The sequence below is a fragment of the Callorhinchus milii genome, unplaced genomic scaffold (genome assembly GCF_018977255.1).
Source record: "Callorhinchus milii isolate IMCB2004 unplaced genomic scaffold, IMCB_Cmil_1.0 Scaffold6, whole genome shotgun sequence".
Lineage (NCBI taxonomy): Eukaryota > Metazoa > Chordata > Chondrichthyes > Chimaeriformes > Callorhinchidae > Callorhinchus > Callorhinchus milii.
Genome location: NW_024704747.1, coordinates 9305172 through 9327794, shown reverse-complemented (window position 1 = coordinate 9327794; position 22623 = coordinate 9305172). Strand labels below are relative to the sequence as shown.

At 38.3% G+C, this 22623-nt stretch overlaps 1 protein-coding gene across 1 annotated transcript in view; it reads left to right on the top strand.

The window, feature by feature from the left end:
- f8a (coagulation factor VIII associated) overlaps positions 1-22067 on the top strand; it is an 81366-nt gene extending 59299 nt beyond the window's left edge. The window contains exon 6 of the mRNA XM_042336211.1: positions 21715-22067. Coding sequence (XP_042192145.1) covers positions 21715-22067 — 353 coding nt within the window. The remainder of the gene's footprint in view (positions 1-21714) is intronic.
- The last annotated feature ends 556 nt before the right edge of the window (positions 22068-22623 follow it).

Genomic DNA, 22623 nt, shown 5'->3' with positions numbered 1-22623 from the left:
GCCCAAGGTTTCGCCCTCTGCCTGGAATTGAACTCAGGTCTCTCGCTTGCAAAGCGAGTGCTCTAACCACTGAGCTACAGGACTCTTGGGCAGTCCTTGCAATTATTGGCCTCAGTCTTCACAGTATATCTGCAGCAGCATTGTTTACATGTTTAAACTGGTTAAAACGGAAATATGCCATATAATCAATAGTTGTAACAATAGTATTTATCAATTAATATTACTTTGTTTATATTTATTAGATTTACTTCATGATAGTTCACTTTGTAATCGCTTGTGGAATATTGCCTTGCTCAAATTGGTGGCAGCATTTGCCTACAAAATCAGTCACTGCTGTGAGATGCTTTGAGACATCCTCCCAATACAAAAGTTGCTTTATTGTATGCAATGATGATTATTTATTATTATTTAATCCATATAAAATGTATGATTTATGTCTTATTGATATCAATTGTGTTCTGTTTAATTATCTTGACAGCTACAATACAGCAGGGAACATCAATCATACAATTTTAGGCAGTCTAATAAATAAAAAAAACATTTTCTGTTGCTGTACATCAAATTTGCCACTGGATTTACCAATATAATAGGGTATCATGGCAACATCTCTGTAGATTTACATTAAGATTCAACCAGGCCAAGAAGGATCAAAATAGAGAACCTGGCTTCCAGAGGATCCAATTGCTTGGATTGTACATGTTATCCAGGCAATGTGCAATCATCTGTTGCTTGGACCTCCCATTCCACAGTGAAATTCTTGATGTTCTTCTGAGGTTTTATTGCCTCAATAATTTCTAACATGAGCTTAACAGCAAAAGAGGGAAAGTGCACTACAGACACATGCTTCAGAGAAAAATAAAAAGGGTGTCTATTTGTTGGTAACAACTCATAACATGCATAATACATACATAATAAAACCCCAATAGATCAGAGCTGGGAATGTACCATCTAACCTCTATAGGGAAAGTAGTTTACCTTAATTGTACTCAGTTGAAAGTATTGTCCATATCAAAGAATATGGCTGCCAAGTGTTTACAATTCCTGGGCCAGATGGATGACATTAGTCATGGATTAAAACGGAAAATGCTGGAAATCTCTACCTGGTCATCAACTAGGAAGATGTTAATGAATTTATCCCTCACCAAACATAAGATGTAAAGTGCTATTGTTCATTCGTTTATATGATACACATTCTTTTACATATACAGTACCCACTTTTCACACCTTTTCAAATATTTTGCTCATGAATCTGCTTTCTTGATCTGGGTCTCTGCCCTCCACTATCCTTTTTGATGAAAGATCATATCACAACCATCAAAAAGCCACTATTACCAGCAGTACTACAATATAAAGCACCTTTGTCTCTCAAAAATTTTAGACTGCATAGTGTTAAAATTCTTGAATATGAATGTTCTCTAAGTTATCTAGTATGTTACCTTATGCCATATTAAGCATGCTTTGCTTTGAATGCTCATTTATAATAATAACTGAATTATTATTTGACACCCCTACAGTAAACAGCAGTAACTTCACAATATTCAAATAGAAAATTAATTGCACAATAATAATAAAAATAATAATCCTTGCATTTGATATAGCGCTTTTCATGTCTTCGAGATGTCTCAAAGCGCTTCACAGAATATACTGTAAAGTGAATTGATTGTATATTTGTGGGCGAAACACGGCAGCCAATTGCGCACAGCAATGTCCCACAAACAGTCGTGCATTGAAAATGACCAATTTATTATTTTTGTTTTGGAGGGATTATTATCAGGCTTGTGGAGTAAGGAAACTTGCCCAAGGTTTCGCCTTGCCTGGAATTGAACTCAGATCTCCCTTCTGAGACAAATGGTGCGCTCTCTGAAGGCATGAAAGCTGTGTCAATCATTACCAGGCTTCAGGGAATTCAAATGGAGCCCTCAAGTGGACTCAAGTGGAGTCCTGTAGCTCAGTGGTTACAGTACGCGCCTTGCAAGCGAGAGACCTGAGTTCAATTCCAGGCAAGGCGAAACCTTGGGCAAGTTTCCTTACTCCACAAGCCTGATAATAATCCCTCCAAAACAAAAATAATAAATTGGTCATTTTCAATGCACGACTGTTTGTGGGACATTGCTGTGCGCAATTGGCTGCCGTGTTTCGCCCACAAATATACAATCAATTCACTTTACAGTATATTCTGTGAAGCGCTTTGAGACATCTCGAAGACATGAAAAGCGCTATATCAAATGCAAGGATTATTATTTTTATTATTATTGTGCAATTAATTTTCTATTTGAATATTGTGAAGTTACTGCTGTTTACTGTAGGGGTGTCAAATAATAATTCAGTTATTATTATAAATGAGCATTCAAAGCAAAGCATGCTTAATATGGCATAAGGTAACATACTAGATAACTTAGAGAACATTCATATTCAAGAATTTTAACACTATGCAGTCTAAAATTTTTGAGAGACAAAGGTGCTTTATATTGTAGTACTGCTGGTAATAGTGGCTTTTTGATGGTTGTGATATGATCTTTCATCAAAAAGGATAGTGGAGGGCAGAGACCCAGATCAAGAAAGCAGATTCATGAGCAAAATATTTGAAAAGGTGTGAAAAGTGGGTACTGTATATGTAAAAGAATGTGTATCATATAAACGAATGAACAATAGCACTTTACATTTGGTGAGGGATAAATTCATTAACATCTTCCTAGTTGATGACCAGGTAGAGATTTCCAGCATTTTCCGTTTTAATCCATGACTAATGTCATCCATCTGGCCCAGGAATTGTAAACACTTGGCAGCCATATTCTTTGATATGGACAATACTTTCAACTGAGTACAATTAAGGTAAACTACTTTCCCTATAGAGGTTAGATGGTACATTCCCAGCTCTGATCTATTGGGGTTTTATTATGTATGTATTATGCATGTTATGAGTTGTTACCAACAAATAGACACCCTTTTTATTTTTCTCTGAAGCATGTGTCTGTAGTGCACTTTCCCTCTTTTGCTGTTAAGCTCATGTTAGAAATTATTGAGGCAATAAAACCTCAGAAGAACATCAAGAATTTCACTGTGGAATGGGAGGTCCAAGCAACAGATGATTGCACATTGCCTGGATAACATGTACAATCCAAGCAATTGGATCCTCTGGAAGCCAGGTTCTCTATTTTGATCCTTCTTGGCCTGGTTGAATCTTAATGTAAATCTACAGAGATGTTGCCATGATACCCTATTATATTGGTAAATCCAGTGGCAAATTTGATGTACAGCAACAGAAAATGTTTTTTTTATTTATTAGACTGCCTAAAATTGTATGATTGATGTTCCCTGCTGTATTGTAGCTGTCAAGATAATTAAACAGAACACAATTGATATCAATAAGACATAAATCATACATTTTATATGGATTAAATAATAATAAATAATCATCATTGCATACAATAAAGCAACTTTTGTATTGGGAGGATGTCTCAAAGCATCTCACAGCAGTGACTGATTTTGTAGGCAAATGCTGCCACCAATTTGAGCAAGGCAATATTCCACAAGCGATTACAAAGTGAACTATCATGAAGTAAATCTAATAAATATAAACAAAGTAATATTAATTGATAAATACTATTGTTACAACTATTGATTATATGGCATATTTCCGTTTTAACCAGTTTAAACATGTAAACAATGCTGCTGCAGATATACTGTGAAGACTGAGGCCAATAATTGCAAGGACTGCCCAAGAGTCCTGTAGCTCAGTGGTTAGAGCACTCGCTTTGCAAGCGAGAGACCTGAGTTCAATTCCAGGCAGAGGGCGAAACCTTGGGCAAGTTTCCTTACTCCATATGCCTAATAATAATCCCTCCAAAACAAAACAATATTAAATTGGTCATTTCAATCTACGACTGTTTGTGGGACATTGCTGTGCGCAATTGGCTGCCGCGTTCGCCCACAAATGTACAGTCAATTCACTTTACAGTGTGTTCTGTGAAGCGCTTTGGGACGTCCTCCCGACGTGAAAAGCGCTATATCAAATGCAAGGATTATTATTATTATTATTATAAGAGCTTCACAGTGAATATTGATGGATTGAGCCCAGTGAAAACAAGCTAAAGTCAGCAATTTATGCTGCTCATCCCAGTGCATAATGCAGCAACTCACTACTAAAGCTGCACTATAAAAGTAGAAAACTCGACAACCAGTTGAATTATTAAAGGCAAAAGGAATAAATCAATCTTTTTACTATAATATACACTACAAGGTAAATGCTATTTGTTATGGATTGCACAAACTGAAGTACAGTTTTGCACTTGAGGAGATTCCCATTCTACCAAGCAATCAGACATTTCATAACGCTCTCTTCCAGTCTTGGTGAAGTATCATCCATCCATTGAAACAGTTTTTTTTAAATGTCACTGGATAAGCTATCTTTGAGGCTTTTTTTTATTGGTGAATGAAGCGACCATTTATAAAGGTGTCAACCTAATTTGCCTCATACTACACACCTGAAACACTCCTACAAGAAAAATTATTGTTTCATAGTTCAGTATGGTAAAAATGTCAAGGTGTTTCACAAAATATACCGTAAAGTGAATTGACTGTATATTTTGCGGGCAAAACGCGGTAGCCTAACCCTAACCAAAACTCGCACAGCAGTATCTCACAAACAGTCATGGATTAAATAACGACATTTTTATTATTTATTTATTTATTTATTTATTTATTTATGAAGGGATTAATGCCCCTGGAAAAACAATCCACTAATTGACTGACAACCGGGTTCTTACTTACTGTTAGGTAAACAGAGGCTTGTGGAGTAAGGAAACATGCCCAACGTTTCGCCCTGCCCGGGAATCAAACCCAGGCCTTCTCGCTTGTGAGGTGAGTGCTCTAACCACTGAGCTGCAGGACTCCAGTAAATTACAAGTCACTACACAGATAATGTTATAAAACCTGCAAGAGTCGACTAGCTTGTTAGAATCATGAGACTGAACTATTGCCTATAACTATTCTATCATCTAGCATTTTTATCTTAAGTATAGGTTTTTAAAAATATTCTGCTGATGATCCCATTTCTTGCTGTGAAGTTTGTTTGATGTTGGATAAGGAACCTCAGAGATTATCAGGTCATGATCCGAAATCTCACAACCTCACAGAATGCTGAGTTTGTGCAGATGGTGGGTTACATAAGATGTAAAGTGCTATTGTTCATTCGTTTATATGATACACATTCTTTTACATATACAGTACCCACTTTTCACACCTTTTCAAATATTTTGCTCATGAATCTGCTTTCTTGATCTGGGTCTCTGCCCTCCACTATCCTTTTTGATGAAAGATCATATCACAACCATCAAAAAGCCACTATTACCAGCAGTACTACAATATAAAGCACCTTTGTCTCTCAAAAATTTTAGACTGCATAGTGTTAAAATTCTTGAATATGAATGTTCTCTAAGTTATCTAGTATGTTACCTTATGCCATATTAAGCATGCTTTGCTTTGAATGCTCATTTATAATAATAACTGAATTATTATTTGACACCCCTACAGTAAACAGCAGTAACTTCACAATATTCAAATAGAAAATGAATTGGCACAATAATAATAAAAATAATAATCCTTGCATTTGATATAGCGCTTTTCATGTCTTCGAGATGTCTCAAAGCGCTTCACAGAATATACTGTAAAGTGAATTGATTGTATATTTGTGGGCGAAACACGGCAGCCAATTGCGCACAGCAATGTCCCACAAACAGTCGTGCATTGAAAATGACCAATTTATTATTTTTTGTTTTGGAGGGATTATTATCAGGCTTGTGGAGTAAGGAAACTTGCCCAAGGTTTCGCCTTGCCTGGAATTGAACACTCAGATCTCCCTTCTGAGACAAATGGTGCGCTCTCTGAAGGCATGAAAGCTGTGTCAATCATTACCAGGCTTCAGGGAATTCAAATGGAGCCCTCAAGTGGACTCAAGTGGAGTCCTGTAGCTCAGTGGTTACAGTACGCGCCTTGCAAGCGAGAGACCTGAGTTCAATTCCAGGCAAGGCGAAACCTTGGGCAAGTTTCCTTACTCCACAAGCCTGATAATAATCCCTCCAAAACAAAAATAATAAATTGGTCATTTTCAATGCACGACTGTTTGTGGGACATTGCTGTGCGCAATTGGCTGCCGTGTTTCGCCCACAAATATACAATCAATTCACTTTACAGTATATTCTGTGAAGCGCTTTGAGACATCTCGAAGACATGAAAAGCGCTATATCAAATGCAAGGATTATTATTTTTATTATTATTGTGCAATTAATTTTCTATTTGAATATTGTGAAGTTACTGCTGTTTACTGTAGGGGTGTCAAATAATAATTCAGTTATTATTATAAATGAGCATTCAAAGCAAAGCATGCTTAATATGGCATAAGGTAACATACTAGATAACTTAGAGAACATTCATATTCAAGAATTTTAACACTATGCAGTCTAAAATTTTTGAGAGACAAAGGTGCTTTATATTGTAGTACTGCTGGTAATAGTGGCTTTTTGATGGTTGTGATATGATCTTTCATCAAAAAGGATAGTGGAGGGCAGAGACCCAGATCAAGAAAGCAGATTCATGAGCAAAATATTTGAAAAGGTGTGAAAAGTGGGTACTGTATATGTAAAAGAATGTGTATCATATAAACGAATGAACAATAGCACTTTACATCTTATGTAACCCACCATCTGCACAAACTCAGCATTCTGTGAGGTTGTGAGATTTCGGATCATGACCTGATAATCTCTGAGGTTCCTTATCCAACATCAAACAAACTTCACAGCAAGAAATGGGATCATCAGCAGAATATTTTTAAAAACCTATACTTAAGATAAAAATGCTAGATGATAGAATAGTTATAGGCAATAGTTCAGTCTCATGATTCTAACAAGCTAGTCGACTCTTGCAGGTTTTATAACATTATCTGTGTAGTGACTTGTAATTTACTGGAGTCCTGCAGCTCAGTGGTTAGAGCACTCACCTCACAAGCGAGAAGGCCTGGGTTTGATTCCCGGGCAGGGCGAAACGTTGGGCATGTTTCCTTACTCCACAAGCCTCTGTTTACCTAACAGTAAGTAAGAACCCGGTTGTCAGTCAATTAGTGGATTGTTTTTCCAGGGGCATTAATCCCTTCATAAATAAATAAATAAATAAATAAATAAATAATAAAAATGTCGTTATTTAATCCATGACTGTTTGTGAGATACTGCTGTGCGAGTTTTGGTTAGGGTTAGGCTACCGCGTTTTGCCCGCAAAATATACAGTCAATTCACTTTACGGTATATTTTGTGAAACACCTTGACATTTTTACCATACTGAACTATGAAACAATAATTTTTCTTGTAGGAGTGTTTCAGGTGTGTAGTATGAGGCAAATTAGGTTGACACCTTTATAAATGGTCGCTTCATTCACCAATAAAAAAAAGCCTCAAAGATAGCTTATCCAGTGACATTTAAAAAAAACTGTTTCAATGGATGGATGATACTTCACCAAGACTGGAAGAGAGCGTTATGAAATGTCTGATTGCTTGGTAGAATGGGAATCTCCTCAAGTGCAAAACTGTACTTCAGTTTGTGCAATCCATAACAAATAGCATTTACCTTGTAGTGTATATTATAGTAAAAAGATTGATTTATTCCTTTTGCCTTTAATAATTCAACTGGTTGTCGAGTTTTCTACTTTTATAGTGCAGCTTTAGTAGTGAGTTGCTGCATTATGCACTGGGGATGAGCAGCATAAATTGCTGACTTTAGCTTGTTTTCACTGGGCTCAATCCATCAATATTCACTGTGAAGCTCTTATAATAATAATAATAATAATCCTTGCATTTGATATAGCGCTTTTCACGTCGGGAGGACGTCCCAAAGCGCTTCACAGAACACACTGTAAAGTGAATTGACTGTACATTTGTGGGCGAACGCGGCAGCCAATTGCGCACAGCAATGTCCAACAAACAGTCGTAGATTGAAATGACCAATTTAATATTGTTTTGTTTTGGAGGGATTATTATTAGGCATATGGAGTAAGGAAACTTGCCCAAGGTTTCGCCCTCTGCCTGGAATTGAACTCAGGTCTCTCGCTTGCAAAGCGAGTGCTCTAACCACTGAGCTACAGGACTCTTGGGCAGTCCTTGCAATTATTGGCCTCAGTCTTCACAGTATATCTGCAGCAGCATTGTTTACATGTTTAAACTGGTTAAAACGGAAATATGCCATATAATCAATAGTTGTAACAATAGTATTTATCAATTAATATTACTTTGTTTATATTTATTAGATTTACTTCATGATAGTTCACTTTGTAATCGCTTGTGGAATATTGCCTTGCTCAAATTGGTGGCAGCATTTGCCTACAAAATCAGTCACTGCTGTGAGATGCTTTGAGACATCCTCCCAATACAAAAGTTGCTTTATTGTATGCAATGATGATTATTTATTATTATTTAATCCATATAAAATGTATGATTTATGTCTTATTGATATCAATTGTGTTCTGTTTAATTATCTTGACAGCTACAATACAGCAGGGAACATCAATCATACAATTTTAGGCAGTCTAATAAATAAAAAAAACATTTTCTGTTGCTGTACATCAAATTTGCCACTGGATTTACCAATATAATAGGGTATCATGGCAACATCTCTGTAGATTTACATTAAGATTCAACCAGGCCAAGAAGGATCAAAATAGAGAACCTGGCTTCCAGAGGATCCAATTGCTTGGATTGTACATGTTATCCAGGCAATGTGCAATCATCTGTTGCTTGGACCTCCCATTCCACAGTGAAATTCTTGATGTTCTTCTGAGGTTTTATTGCCTCAATAATTTCTAACATGAGCTTAACAGCAAAAGAGGGAAAGTGCACTACAGACACATGCTTCAGAGAAAAATAAAAAGGGTGTCTATTTGTTGGTAACAACTCATAACATGCATAATACATACATAATAAAACCCCAATAGATCAGAGCTGGGAATGTACCATCTAACCTCTATAGGGAAAGTAGTTTACCTTAATTGTACTCAGTTGAAAGTATTGTCCATATCAAAGAATATGGCTGCCAAGTGTTTACAATTCCTGGGCCAGATGGATGACATTAGTCATGGATTAAAACGGAAAATGCTGGAAATCTCTACCTGGTCATCAACTAGGAAGATGTTAATGAATTTATCCCTCACCAATTGCTTTCAACAGATAGCATTGTTATGTATGGTGCAAGTACCATTAGATATTGAACAGCCCCCCGACATTCCCTGTCTAAGCCAACACATGAATAACAACTAATCAAATGAGGCACCCAATCAACACATGTGAAAGTATCCAGCAAAGGGTTAAAGCCTTCAGGACAGGAATGGAGAATAGACAGGGAGAAACGTCTTGTTAAAAAACAGAAGCACAAGAGTTCTATTTAGTTACACCTGTCAACAGAAACTACAGTGCTGTAATAAATAATAACTGTTCATAGTACAATCGTCTGTGACATTCAATTAGATTCAGCTGCTGTTTCTGAGTACAAAATATGCATATGAACTTTGATGCACTGAGCTTGGGGACATGGGTACAGAATTAACAAGCCTCAAGATGAGAAATTAAATGATTTTTCCTCACAGACGACAAGACATGTGAAACAGAGTTCTTTCAAAATGAATTAACCCTGTAAGTGCCAATGGCAATTTTACTGGTGGCATTTGATGAGTATCCCTGTCAAAAGTACTCCTTTTCTGGTTTTGAAATGATTTTCAGATCATCGATTGAGAAGGTCGCATCTATAACGTGTCCATATTATCCTTCAGAGTTTAGGCTTTTTTTTAATAATTTGGCAGCAAAACCAGACATTAAATACAATTGATCAAAGTATGATAGTACTTGGGCTACACTTGGGCATTCTACCTATTGAATATAACTACTGAGGAACGAATAATGTAAGATTGGTATCCTCCTATTTTCTTTCAAAAAGCTTTATTTTCTTGGAGATTTTACTTGCAGTTATTTATCTCCCTCAAAGGGTTAACATTTTGAAAGTTGTACAGTAGAGGGTTAATTGGTAGAAACAGGCTTGTGGGTTAAATGGTCTTATAATAATAATAATCCTTGCATTTGCTATAGCGCTTTTCACATCTTCTTGACGTCTCAAAGTGCTTCACAGAATATACTGTAAAGTGAATTGACCGGATATTTGTGGGCAAAACGCAGCAGCCAATTGCGCATAGCAGTGTCCCACGAACCGTCGTGGATTGAAAATGACCAATTTATTATTGTCTATTGACTTAACTACTTTCTCAAGCTCAAAGTATCATACAGTAGAATGTTTACAGCACAGAATTCATCATGTCCAGGTAAGTGATTCACTCCCCTATTCGAGCTAACTACTACAACCCCTGGTCTTTTCCCACACCCAATTATTTTTTCAAGTATTTAGCCAATTCCTTTTTAAGTAGTGCTCTGGACGAAGCTTCAATTCCGATTTGTGGTAAAAGATTTATATTCTACCAACGTTGTGTGTAAAAAATGGTACTGCAGCACCACTCAGTCTTTCCTTTAGTGGATAATCTAAATTATATGGTCAAAAAGTAGCAGTTTGTGTAGAAGAGAAAAGGTCTAAACATCCTATCTGAAATAATAAAACTGCAAGTAAGCTGCAATGCTGCTTTATTTTTATACTATTATTCTGTTATGTTAACAGAGTTGTATCCATATGAAAGCCATTTTGATCTACTTCCTATCAGCAATCGCTTGCATTTTAATTCTTTTTTCGGGCAATTAGTTTAGTCAAAGGACCCTACTTGAAATACATATTTCAGCCCACACACTGTAGGGAATTACCTTCCCACACATTAAGCACATCCTAAAGTTCTTTAACAAGAACATGACAATATCACTCAGTCATTTGGCACTGGAGATAGAGAAAAAAAATCGTTGTGTTCAAACAAGTATTATTGTTATACATATTTTAATTTAAAAATCATATTAATTACTTTATAACAGCAAATTTAAATTCACACTGGGATGTTAAACTCCAAAGAACAAGGTTTAATAATTTTGGTCAACTTTTCTCCTCCTTGTCAAGTACACAATTAATGTATTTGAAATCGGTCCTCTCTCTCTATGACCAGGGTTCCCTCTGTCTCCTCATCCTCCTGAACCTCTCCACTGTGTTCCACACAGTTGACCACGCCATCCTCCTCAACTGCCTCACCTCCCTCATCCACCTTAGTGGGACTGCACTCCCATGGTTCAAGTCCTTCTTAACCAACTACCAGCACTTCATCTCAGCCAATAGTTTTTCCTTTCAGCCCCGCCTGGACAGCTGCAGGGTACCCCAAGGCTCCATCCTTAATTCCCTTCTTTTCCTCATCTACATGCTCCCTCTCAGCGATTTCATCCATAGACCCAGGGTAAACTTCCACATGTATGCAGATGACATTTGTCTCCATCCCCAGCTGTGAATCCCAGTTCACTGATGTCCTGTCAGCTTGTCTGACAGACATCAAGGCCTGGATGAGTGCAAACTTCCTGCAGCTGAATGTTAACAAGACGGAAGCCATACATCTTTGGCTCCCGTAAACGTCTTCTCTCCTGCGGTTCAGACCTCCTCACCCTCCCCGATCTCTCCCTGAAACTCACCGAACCTGTCTCCAGCTATCCTTCATACCCCACACCCAGTCTTTGCACCTCTACCCCCCCACATTTCCCTGGCCAGGACCGCCTTCCTCCACCTCTGCCACATTGCCCCCCTCCATCTCTACCTCACTCCAAAAGCTGCCAAAATCCTCGTCCAGGCCTTCATCACCTTCTGCCTCGACTACTCAAACGCCCTCCTCACTGGTCTCCTCTGCTCCACTATTCACAAAATTCAACTATCCAAAACTCCGCCGCCCGCATTCTCACCTGCACTAAACTCGTCACCTCCATTACCCGAATCCTTGTCAAACTCCACTGTCTCCCTGTCATGGAGCGGATTGACTTCAAGATCCTCACTCTAGTGTTTAAATCCCTTCACGCCCTGGCACACCCCCTATCGCTCCAACTTGCTCTCTCCTTACACCACTACCCGCTGACTCTGCTCAATTGGCTCCGGCCTCTTCCTCGTCTCCCTAGCCTTCGCCCCATCATCAGTGACCATGTTTTCAACCACTATGCCCCGAAGCTGTGGAACTCTCTCCCCAGTCCCTTCACTCCCCATTTTCAGGTCACACTTGAAGATCTTCCTCTTTCACCGTGCCTACAATCACCTTCCCCCTCCCTCTTGCTCAGCATCAAGCATTGTTAAGCACTCCGAGATGCCGTCTGACATGAAGGGTAAATGCAAGTTGTTGTTGATGATGACAGTAGATCATCTAAATATAAACACTTTTATATTATGTGGAGTCCTGTAGTTCAGTGGTTAGAGCACTTGCCTTGCAAACGAGAGACATGGATTCGATTCCCGGCAGGGCAAAATCTTGGGCAAGTTTCCTTGCTCCATATGCCTGATAATAATCCCTCAATAAAAAAAACAATAATAAATTGGTCACTTCAATCCATGACTGTTTGTGGGACACTGCTGTGTGCAAGTGCTATATCAAATGCAAGAATTATATATTATATATATCTGTAGACCATGTACTCTAACACTCACCAGCTCCATCTTCTCCCTGTAACTGACAGGATACAGCGTATAATTTTTTTTTAGTGTTTAAATTCCTCCACAGTCTCGCTCAATCCTTGTAATCTTAATATTCAAACTTATGTCCTTTACTCAACCAGCTCTGGTCTTTGTTTATTCACACTTCCCTACCTCCACCATCAGGTACCCAAGCCTCTAGCCACCATGCCCCTCTCTCAGATGTTATCCTGTGTGAAGGGTTGTTGCAACTTGTTGATGGCTCTGCATCCACTAGAACTCTCTTCCAAAACCAATTTGCCTTGCTACCTCTCTTCCTGCTTTCAGAACCTCCTAAAATCACTTTGACCTTGATCCATATTTTTAAATTTCTCATTGTGTTGCTTTTTTATGCACTGCTACATTTGTAAAGGAGTTTGGATGGACTTTTATCAATGGAAGTTGTTGTTCTAAGACACAATAATTTACTTCAATTGTTTCAAAACTAGTGATTTATTTTAGAGACAAGATGCACTTCCTGCGCTATGGTAGCAGTACTTTTTACCTGCACAGTTATTACTCAACCATGTTTGCCATCCTCTTAGATTAATAAGGTCGTTGAGCAAAAGGATTAATTTTACCCCTAACATAATAAATGTGATATATTAATATGTCAAATAGCAAGCACTATATGAATTATGACAAATTACTCTCCTTGTATTCTTTCTAATGATAATACACACAATATAAATTTCATATGACAGTATATTAAAATATCAGCTCATCTCTGTGGCAGAGCTGTGCTTGCTTAAAGCTTAATGTTTTACATCCAGAATTCTATCTATTGTTAAAATCACTCGTATTATAGACAGCGATATATCACAAGCACAAGTTAATCAGCCTCAAGTTAAAAGAGGAGCAACACTACCAGTTTTTAAAAACCAAAGGGTTATAACAATTTTAATCAGCATTTTCTTACAGTAGTATGGTTGAGGTCAGGAATGCAGCAGTTTGACAAATTGTAACATATGGCCAACCCTTATGTTGGAGCGCCACATGCTGTACATGATGCTTGACAGGGCTGCATAAACATGGGTAAGATGTTATTAACAGTATGTTCACATTGTTATGATGGATAGATATATGGCAAGTCCAATTAAGAATCTGATTCAAGATTTAGTGCACATTTACTGTGGCCATGTTTTACCAGGGATTATAAGCACGTGTACAACAAGAAATGTGGTGTTACAAAGTAGGGAATGAGATTTATGAAATGCTACATGATCGTCCTCAGCTTTCTCATAATTCATTCTTACCCATTCATTTCTTTATAAATAATACATACTGAATGTCTTTTAAGTGCATCTTTTATTTAAAGAAAACATTTCAATATTTTACATTTTTATTATTAATAACATTTTCATTTTTTATCAGGTTTTCTTTCCTCTGAAAGTCATCTTTGTTTGGAAAATTTGGGTAAAAATTAAAACTCGTAGGTAATAATCCTTGCATTTGATATACAACTTATCACATAACAGTACTTTTTCCCTACGTTAGCTTCCACATTTGCCCGCAAAACACAATAATTTAACTGACCGTATATTCTATGAACATATGGAACATCTTCCCAACACTGTGCCAAATGTCAGGATTATTGTTATTAATATCAAGGAGTTATTAAATAACAGTCCAATAACAACAACAATAACAAAATTACATTTGTATAATGCCTTTCATGTCGGGAGGACGTTCCAAGGTGCTGGACAATCAGTGTTTCAGGACCAGAATTGATCTGTTTTTGCCTGACTTATTTTTCGCTAGTCACAATATATCACCATGAATGATCTGCTGAAATGTCTAACGTTTATGGCATTTGGTAACATAATCTAGCGAATACTGTATGACAGGACAGCATTGTACTCTTTGTAATGATTCTCAATCCACAACACTGTTGTAAAACAACAAAAGTAAAACAATTACTTTTTTTTAAACAAATATATTTATTGCTATGTAAAAAATATATTTCTACTTTCCTGAAGAAAAAACACACCCGTGACAGAAAAAAGAAATTTCGCAAATACTCTTCACTCCCATTACAATCTGCAACAGCCCCAAGCAATATACATTTGGGCTATTCCCAGTTTTGCCATCATTCAGTTACCAGATGGCAGCCAAAACTCCCCCCACCTCTGCTCCCCCCTTTATGGGGAGAAACTTATATATACACACCCACACATCATATTTTGGGATGCTCTTTGACAACACTGGTGTATTACATAACTCATTTATTCTCTACTTCCAACCACAAGCCTACCCCCTGGTTCCCTTCCCAGGATCCTTTTAAACTTGCTTCTATTTCACTGGTTCTTTCTTAATTGCCTTTTACTTCTAAAAGGATATCTTACAATGTATCTAAATTTTCTAAACCTAAATCATCATCTCTATTCAGAATTTATTGGTACAGGAATTAATTTAAAATTCCACAGCCTCAGAAACATTATCAAGGATTTTCATAAACAGTTTTGACGGTTGCTCAAATGCAAAATTGGTCAACAGTATAATAATAATAACGTATCTTATGAATTTAGGGAACTGAGTTTGAAACAGCATAGACATAGAATCAAAGAATTATACAGCACCGAAGGAGTCCATAGGGCCCATCGTGTCCATGCCGGCTCTTTAAAAGAGCTTTCCAAATTAACCCAACTCCCCCAACTCCCACCCCAAAGCCCTGCAAATTTGTCCTCCCCAAATATCTATCTACTTCTCTCTTGAAAGTTCTTATCGAATCGGCTTCCACCACCCTTTCGGGTAATGCATTCCAGATGCAAACAACTCGCTGTGTGAAAAATATTCTCCTCACTTCCCCTCTAGTTCTTTTAGCAACTATGGTCACCGACCCACCTGCCAATGGAAACAGTTTATCCCTCTTCATCCTATCGAATCCCCTCATAATTTTGAACACTTCTATTAAATCTCCTCTTAACCTTCAATTCTCCAAGGAGAATAAGTCTAGCTTCTTTAGCCTCTCCTCATAATTGAAGTCCCTAATTCCTGGTACCATCCTGGTAAATCTCCTTTGCACCCTTTCCAAGGCCTTGACATCCTTCCTAAAGTGTGGTGTCCAGAACTGAACACAGTGTCTAGCTGAGGCATAACCAGTGTTTTATAAAGGTTCATCATAACCTCCTTACTTTTGTAATTTATGTCCCTATGTATAAAACAAAGTATCCCTTTTTTAACAGCTTTATCTACTTATCCTGCCACCTTCAAAGGTTTGCTTATGTGGACCCCCAGGTCTCTCTGTTCCTTCATCCCCTTTAAGATTGTACCATCAGCTTATATTGCCTCTCCTCATTCTTCCTCCCAAAATGCATCATTTTGCATTTCTCGACATTAAATTCCATCATTTTTCACCATATTTCATCATATTTCACCATATTTCATATTTCATATTTTCATATTTTCATATTTCATCATATTTCACCAGTCTGTCTATGTCCACTTGCAGTCTGCTACTATCCTCTTCACCATTCATTACTTGTATCATCTTTGTATCATCTGCAAACTTGGATATTGTGCTTTACTACACCCAAGTCCAGCTCATTTATATAGATTAAAAAGAGCAGTGATCCTAATATCGACCCCTGGGGGACACCACCGTGTACTTCCCTCCAGTCAGAGAAACAGCTGTTCACCACTACTCTCTGTTTTGTGTCTCCCAGACAGTTTTGTATCCATCCTGCCACTGTCCCTTTAATACTGTGGGCTTCAATTTTTCTAACAACTCTATAATGTGGTACTTTATCAAAAAACATTTGAAAATCCATATATACTTCAAATGTACTATCTTTATCTAACCTCTCTGTTACTTCATCAAAAAACTCCATCAGGTTTGTTAGACATGGTTTGGCTTTTAGCAAATCCGTGTTGGCTGTCCTTTATTAACCCATATTTTTCAAAATGAATATTTATTTTGTCCCGGATTATCATCTCTAGAAGTTTCCCCACTACTGATGTTAGGCTGACTGGCCTGTAGATCCCGGGTTTATCCTTCTCCCCCTTTCTGTACAGTGGAGTAATATTTGCAACCCTCCAGTCCTCTGGCACCACCCGGCTGTCCAAGGAGGATTGAAAGATTGCGGCCAGAGCCTCCGCTATTTCTACCCTTACTTCCCTCAGTAACCTAGGATGCATTCCATCCAGACCAGGTGACTTATCTACCTTGAGCACCTTCAACCTTTTTAGTACTTCCTCTCTGCTTATTTTTATCCCATCCAATTTCTCTACCCGCTCCTCCGATAATGTGGCATTGGCTGATCCTCTTCTTTTGTGAAGACAGATACACAGTATTCATTCAGTATGTCAGACTTGCCCTCTGCTTCCACAAGAAGTTTTCCTCTTTGGTCCCTAATTGGTCCCACCCTACCCTTGACTAACCTTTTATTCTTTATATGCTTATAAAATACTTTAGGGTTCCCTTTTATGTTATCTGCTGTAGGATTCTGTAATTAATGTGTTAAATAATATCTTAAATTATATTTGCGATGTTTATATATATATTTGAAACATATGATCAATATCATACGANGGGGGCTAGTTGTATCTCTCCCAGCCCTCCATGTAACTTGTTTCTCCTCTCTGATCCTACATCTTGGTTCCCTTCCTCCCTCAAAATTAGTTAAAACCCTTCCCCACTGACCAGTTAACCTCCCTGTGAGGACATTGGTCTCAGCCCTGTTCAGGTGTAACCCATCCACCCGTTACAGGTCCCACCTGCCCCAGAACTGGTCCCAATGATCCAGGAACCTGAACCCCTCCTTTCTGCACCATTTCTCCAGCCATGCATTCATGTGTTTGATCCTACTGTTTTTATACTCACTTCCAGGAGGCACTGGGAGTAATCCAGAGCTCACCACCTTTGAGGTCCTACTCTTTAGTTTTCTCCCTAGCTTCTGATACTCTCCCTGTAGGATTTAAGCCCTTGTTTTCCCTAAATTATGGATCCCAATAGGGACCATGACTTCTGGGTCCTCCGCTTGCCCCTCTGGAATGCTTTGCACTCGTTCCGTGATGTTTTCAACCCTGGCACCCTGGAGGCAACACACCATGTGAGAGTTATGTCTTTGGTTGGAGAAACACCTGTCTATCCCTCGGAGTGTTGTGTCCCCAATGACACCTGATGTCCCCTATGACAAGTGAATTCTATCAAAAGGAGCAGAGGGGAGGTTAAACTCAGCGAGGGAGGTTTCACTCAGCGAGTTGTTCAAATTTGGAATGATCTTCCTGAAAGGGTAGTGACGTCCAATTCGATAACAGGTTTCAAGAGAGAACTGGATAGGTATCTGGGGAAGATGGGTTTGCAGGGTTATGGGGAGAAAGCTGGTGATTGGGGTTAGTGAAAGTGACTTGCTCTGTCAAAGAGCCGGCACAGACTCAATGGGCCGAATGGCCTCCTTCTGTGCCGTAACATTCTATGAATCTATGAATTGAGACCACATTTAAAGCTTTGTCAAGAAAAAGGAGTATTAGAAGAATATGAAAGTGATCTTAACTTAAATTGCATAGTAACAGTTACATATAATATATAGCATTAGTTTATTATGTATAAATAGCTGACTAATTGGCGCTCTAAATACCTCTTGAATAATATGATGCAATCTTTACAGAGATCATAACCAGATGCAAGTAAGCCATTTGGCCTAATTAGTCCCGGGAGCCTAGTGTGGGAGACATTAACAATAATAATAATAATAATCCTTGCATTTGGTATCATGCCTTTCAAGTTGGGAAAATGTCCCAAAACACTTCACAGGATTTTTACTGTAAAATGGTGTGACTATGTATTTGTATGCGCACAGCAATGTTCCATAAACAGCTATGAAGCAACTAATCAATTTTTATTTGGGGAATTTTTTGTCCAGGACACCATTCCCTACTTATATATTTGAATATAAATAACAAGTTGAACAAATTTCTGGGTGGGTAAGTGTTTTAAGCAATAAAACATTTATTGTTATTTTTGTTTTTAATGTGAGTAAATTGTTACCAGATAGAAACAAGACATTCAGCCCAACAAGTGAATCGCCCTTCTCACGAACACACAGCAAATTCAGTATATTTTGCTAGATTTCCTCCTCATTGTATCCTATAAATTGCACTGCTAATCTTTGAATAGAATCAATAATGTAATTTTTTATATTTTTGTACTAGTATAAAGAACACAAATTATCTTAATTGGGATGATTATTGAATTAGGATGGTAGGTTTTTAATAAATAAATTTCAGCAATCATATATCTCGAAAAATAGCCTGGGTTTGCATGGAAGCATGAATTTCTGAATATCTAAAACATATTGTATTATGTGCTCATTTATATGCTTTTTATATGCAGGAAATAAATCCAAAATCAGTGTCTATACTTGTTCTACTGACTATGCAAATTTAAACAGAATTAATGTGGGGGTCAATAGTAAAGTCTCAGTTATACGATACTAGCATGTCCTACCTAATCAGATGCAATCTCAAGTTCCTTAGAATACCATTATGCATTTTCTAGTGCATAATTCAAAATAACAGATTTATCTAGGATTTTTATTTTTTAGTAGTTATGAATGCACTGATTTTGGTGTGATGCGATTGTGTAATGTGATTAGTGTAATAATAATAATTAATAATAAGAGGACTAATAATAATAACACAAACAATAATAATAATCCTTGTAGTTAAATATAACCTGAATGAAGAAGCATTAAATTAAATGTAGCTTTTCTCCAGTGGCAAAAAGGGTTTATCACCTTCGGTTTATCACTGAGTCTTGCAGACCAGATTACAGGTTAAAATCAGTCTGTGTTAGCTGATCTAAATCAGGACAGCAGTTACTAATAATGAGATACAACACTACAGAATGAAAATAGGCCATTCAGCCCAACTAGTCCAGACTAGTTTTTATTTTCCACGTAAACTTCCACCCCATTCTCATGGAGGTAACTAAAACTGATGTAATAATTAGCATTAGTAATTTTTCTTTGGTTGGCAGGATGTCTGACCCAGTTGTGGTAATTATCACATCATACATTACATTTTTTCACTACTAGAAATTTGTTATCATGTAAATTTGTTTCTTTTTCTATCAAGATGTTAAGCTTTTATACTAGTAAGTAATGGAAGTTGTTTTTCTTAACTTGCTGTTGAAGCTGACCTGCGGGCTGTACTTTATGATTTATGATCAGTTAGTTAGGAATCCTGATTTATATTTTCTAATGGATTTCCCTATCATACTAACAACACAGACAATGTGTGCCATGCTGCTGTTCCTAAACCTGATAAACTAAATTGTTTGGAAACAGGTTGCCCAAAGTACAGGAAAAAGAGGCAGCATGGACCAATATATCATGTTCAATGAAAAGCCACAAAGCAGTCTACAGGGGCAGCTCAGCAGAATTACATTTCCCTGCATTTCCTGTGCTCTCTGTTAAAGTTGTCGTTCACAATTAACTGCACTAATAGAGGATGCCCACTGCAGTGCATGCCAGATGATTTTACTGTCAGGCTAAGTGCAACAGCTAATTATAATGTATTTAATTAATGAAAAATAATTGTGAATTAAAGAATCAACTACAGTTCTAATACCACCCCATGAGGGAGTTAATATAAACCACAGCAATATGCTCTCCTGTCAAGATCCAAAAGACCACATTAGTCATTAGAGCAACTGTGTAAGGTTCCAGGTTACGTGAAATCAGATTCAAAATAGCTTTATTATTTTAAATTATTTTAAATCCAATTATTTTACAAAAGAGCTTATAATGATTTGAAAAAAAACGCAAAATACTGCAGATGCTGGAAATCTGAAAGAAAAACAGAAGTCGCTGGGAACACTCAGCAGATCAGGCAGCATCTATGGAGAAAAGAAAGTGAGTCAATGTTTCGGGTCCACGACCCTTCGTCAGAACTGGGGCATGTTGGGAGAGAGAGGCTTTTAAGGACTAACAGAGGGGGGAGGCAGAGCAAGGAAGACAAAGGAGGAAATGGGGTAAAGGGCAGGGGATGAGGGGTTAATGAGGTGTGGGGATTGCAACAAAGCAGGGAAATAGAGGTGTTAATAATGCAAAACAAAAGGGGGGGAAATTGTAACAAAATAGACAGATCAGAGAGAGAAAAGGTGTGTCTGGGACCCAGATGATATGGTAATGGTCACAAAGGACGGGAGAGTGAAGGTGAGCTGTTATGGTCTGAAATTGTTGAAATCAATATTGAGGCCAGAGGGATGTAAGGTCCCTAGCAGATACATGAGGTGCTGTTCCTTGAGCTTTCACTGTGGCTCATTGGAACAGCGTAGGAGACCATGGATGGAGAGGTCGGAGTTGAAGTGGCAAGAAACTAGAAGCTCAGGGTTGTGCTTGCAGACAGAACGGAGGTGTTCAGCAAATCAGTCACCTAATCTGCATTTCGTCTCACCAATGTAGAGGAGACCACATCGTGAGCAGCAAATGCTGTAAATTACATTGGTGGTTGTACATGTAAATTGTTGTCTCACTTGAAATCTGTGTTTGGGGACCTGAAATGGGCAGAGGTGAAAGGGCAGGTATTGCATCTCCTGCGCTGGCATGGGAAGGTGCTGGGGGGAGGAGAGTAACTGTTGGTGGTGATGGAGAAATGAACCAGGCAGTCACGGAAGGAACGGTCCCTTCGGAATGCTGAGAGGGGATGGAAAGATATGTTTAGTGGTTGGATCACCCTGGAGTTGCTGGAAATGGCGGAGAATTATTTGTTGGATGTTGAGGCTGGTGGGGTGGAAAGTGAGGACTAGGGGGACCCTATCACGGTTCTGGAACGAAGAGGAGGGAGTATGAGGGCAGAGTTGCGGGAAGTAAGGTGGACACGGTCAAGAGCTCTGCCTACCACAGTGAATGGGAATCCTCATTGAGGNAAAAAGAAGACATTTCAGCTGCTCTGGTGTGAAAGGTGGCATCGTCAGAGCAGATGCAGTGGAGGCGGGGGAACTAGAAAAAGGGAATGGAGTCTTTACAGGAGGTGGGGTGGGAGGAGGTGTAGTCCAGGTAACTATGGGAGTTGGTGGGCTCATAAAAGATATCTGTTGATAATCTATACCCCGAGATGGAAATGGTGAAGTCAAGGAAGGGAAGGGAAGAGTTGGAGATGGACCATGTGAATGTTACAGAGACGTGGAAGGTGAAAGCAAAATTGGTGAATTTTTCCAGCTCACTGTGAGAGCAGGAAGCAGCCCCAACACAGTCGTCAATGTACCTGAGGAACAGGTCAGGGAGCAGACCTTGGTAGTCCCGGAACAAAGAGTGTTACAGATGACTAACAAACAGACAGGCGTAGCTGGGGCCCATGCGGGTTCCCATAGAGACACCTTTTACTTGGAGGAAGTGGTTGGAGTTGAAGGTGAAGTTGTTCAATGCCAGAACAAGTTTAGCCAAGCAGAGGAGGGTGATGGTGGATGAAGACTGTTTAGACCGTTGTTCGAGATGGAAGCAGAGGGGCTACAGGCCATCCTTGTGGGGGATGGAGGTGTAGAGTAACTGAACTACAAACTTCTCGCTTTTTAGTGAAAAAACAATGAGGCGAAAATTGTGATTTTTGTAACTGATCCAATTAATGCATTTAAATCCATTAAGAACTGTTGTGATGTCCCTAACACAGCTATGTTGCCAACAGCAGCTAAACCATGAAAGTCACAAGGTATTTTCAGTTTCTGCTCAGCTCTTCATCATTCAGCTCTTTGCTAAAGCATAATGGATAAATGTGGATGTAAGCATGCACAAAGCAAGAATAGAGATCAGGAAACATTTATTTTTATCCATAATATAGCAGCTGAAATGTGGAAAAGACTTCTGTTGAAGATAATGCTATTTCAGTTGATCTCATTAATAATAATAATAATAATCCTTACATTTGAGCATCTTATCATGTCATTGAGACGTCTCAAAATGCTTCACAGAATATACCGTAAAGTGAATTGACTGTATATTTTGTGGGCGAAACTCGGAAACGAATTGC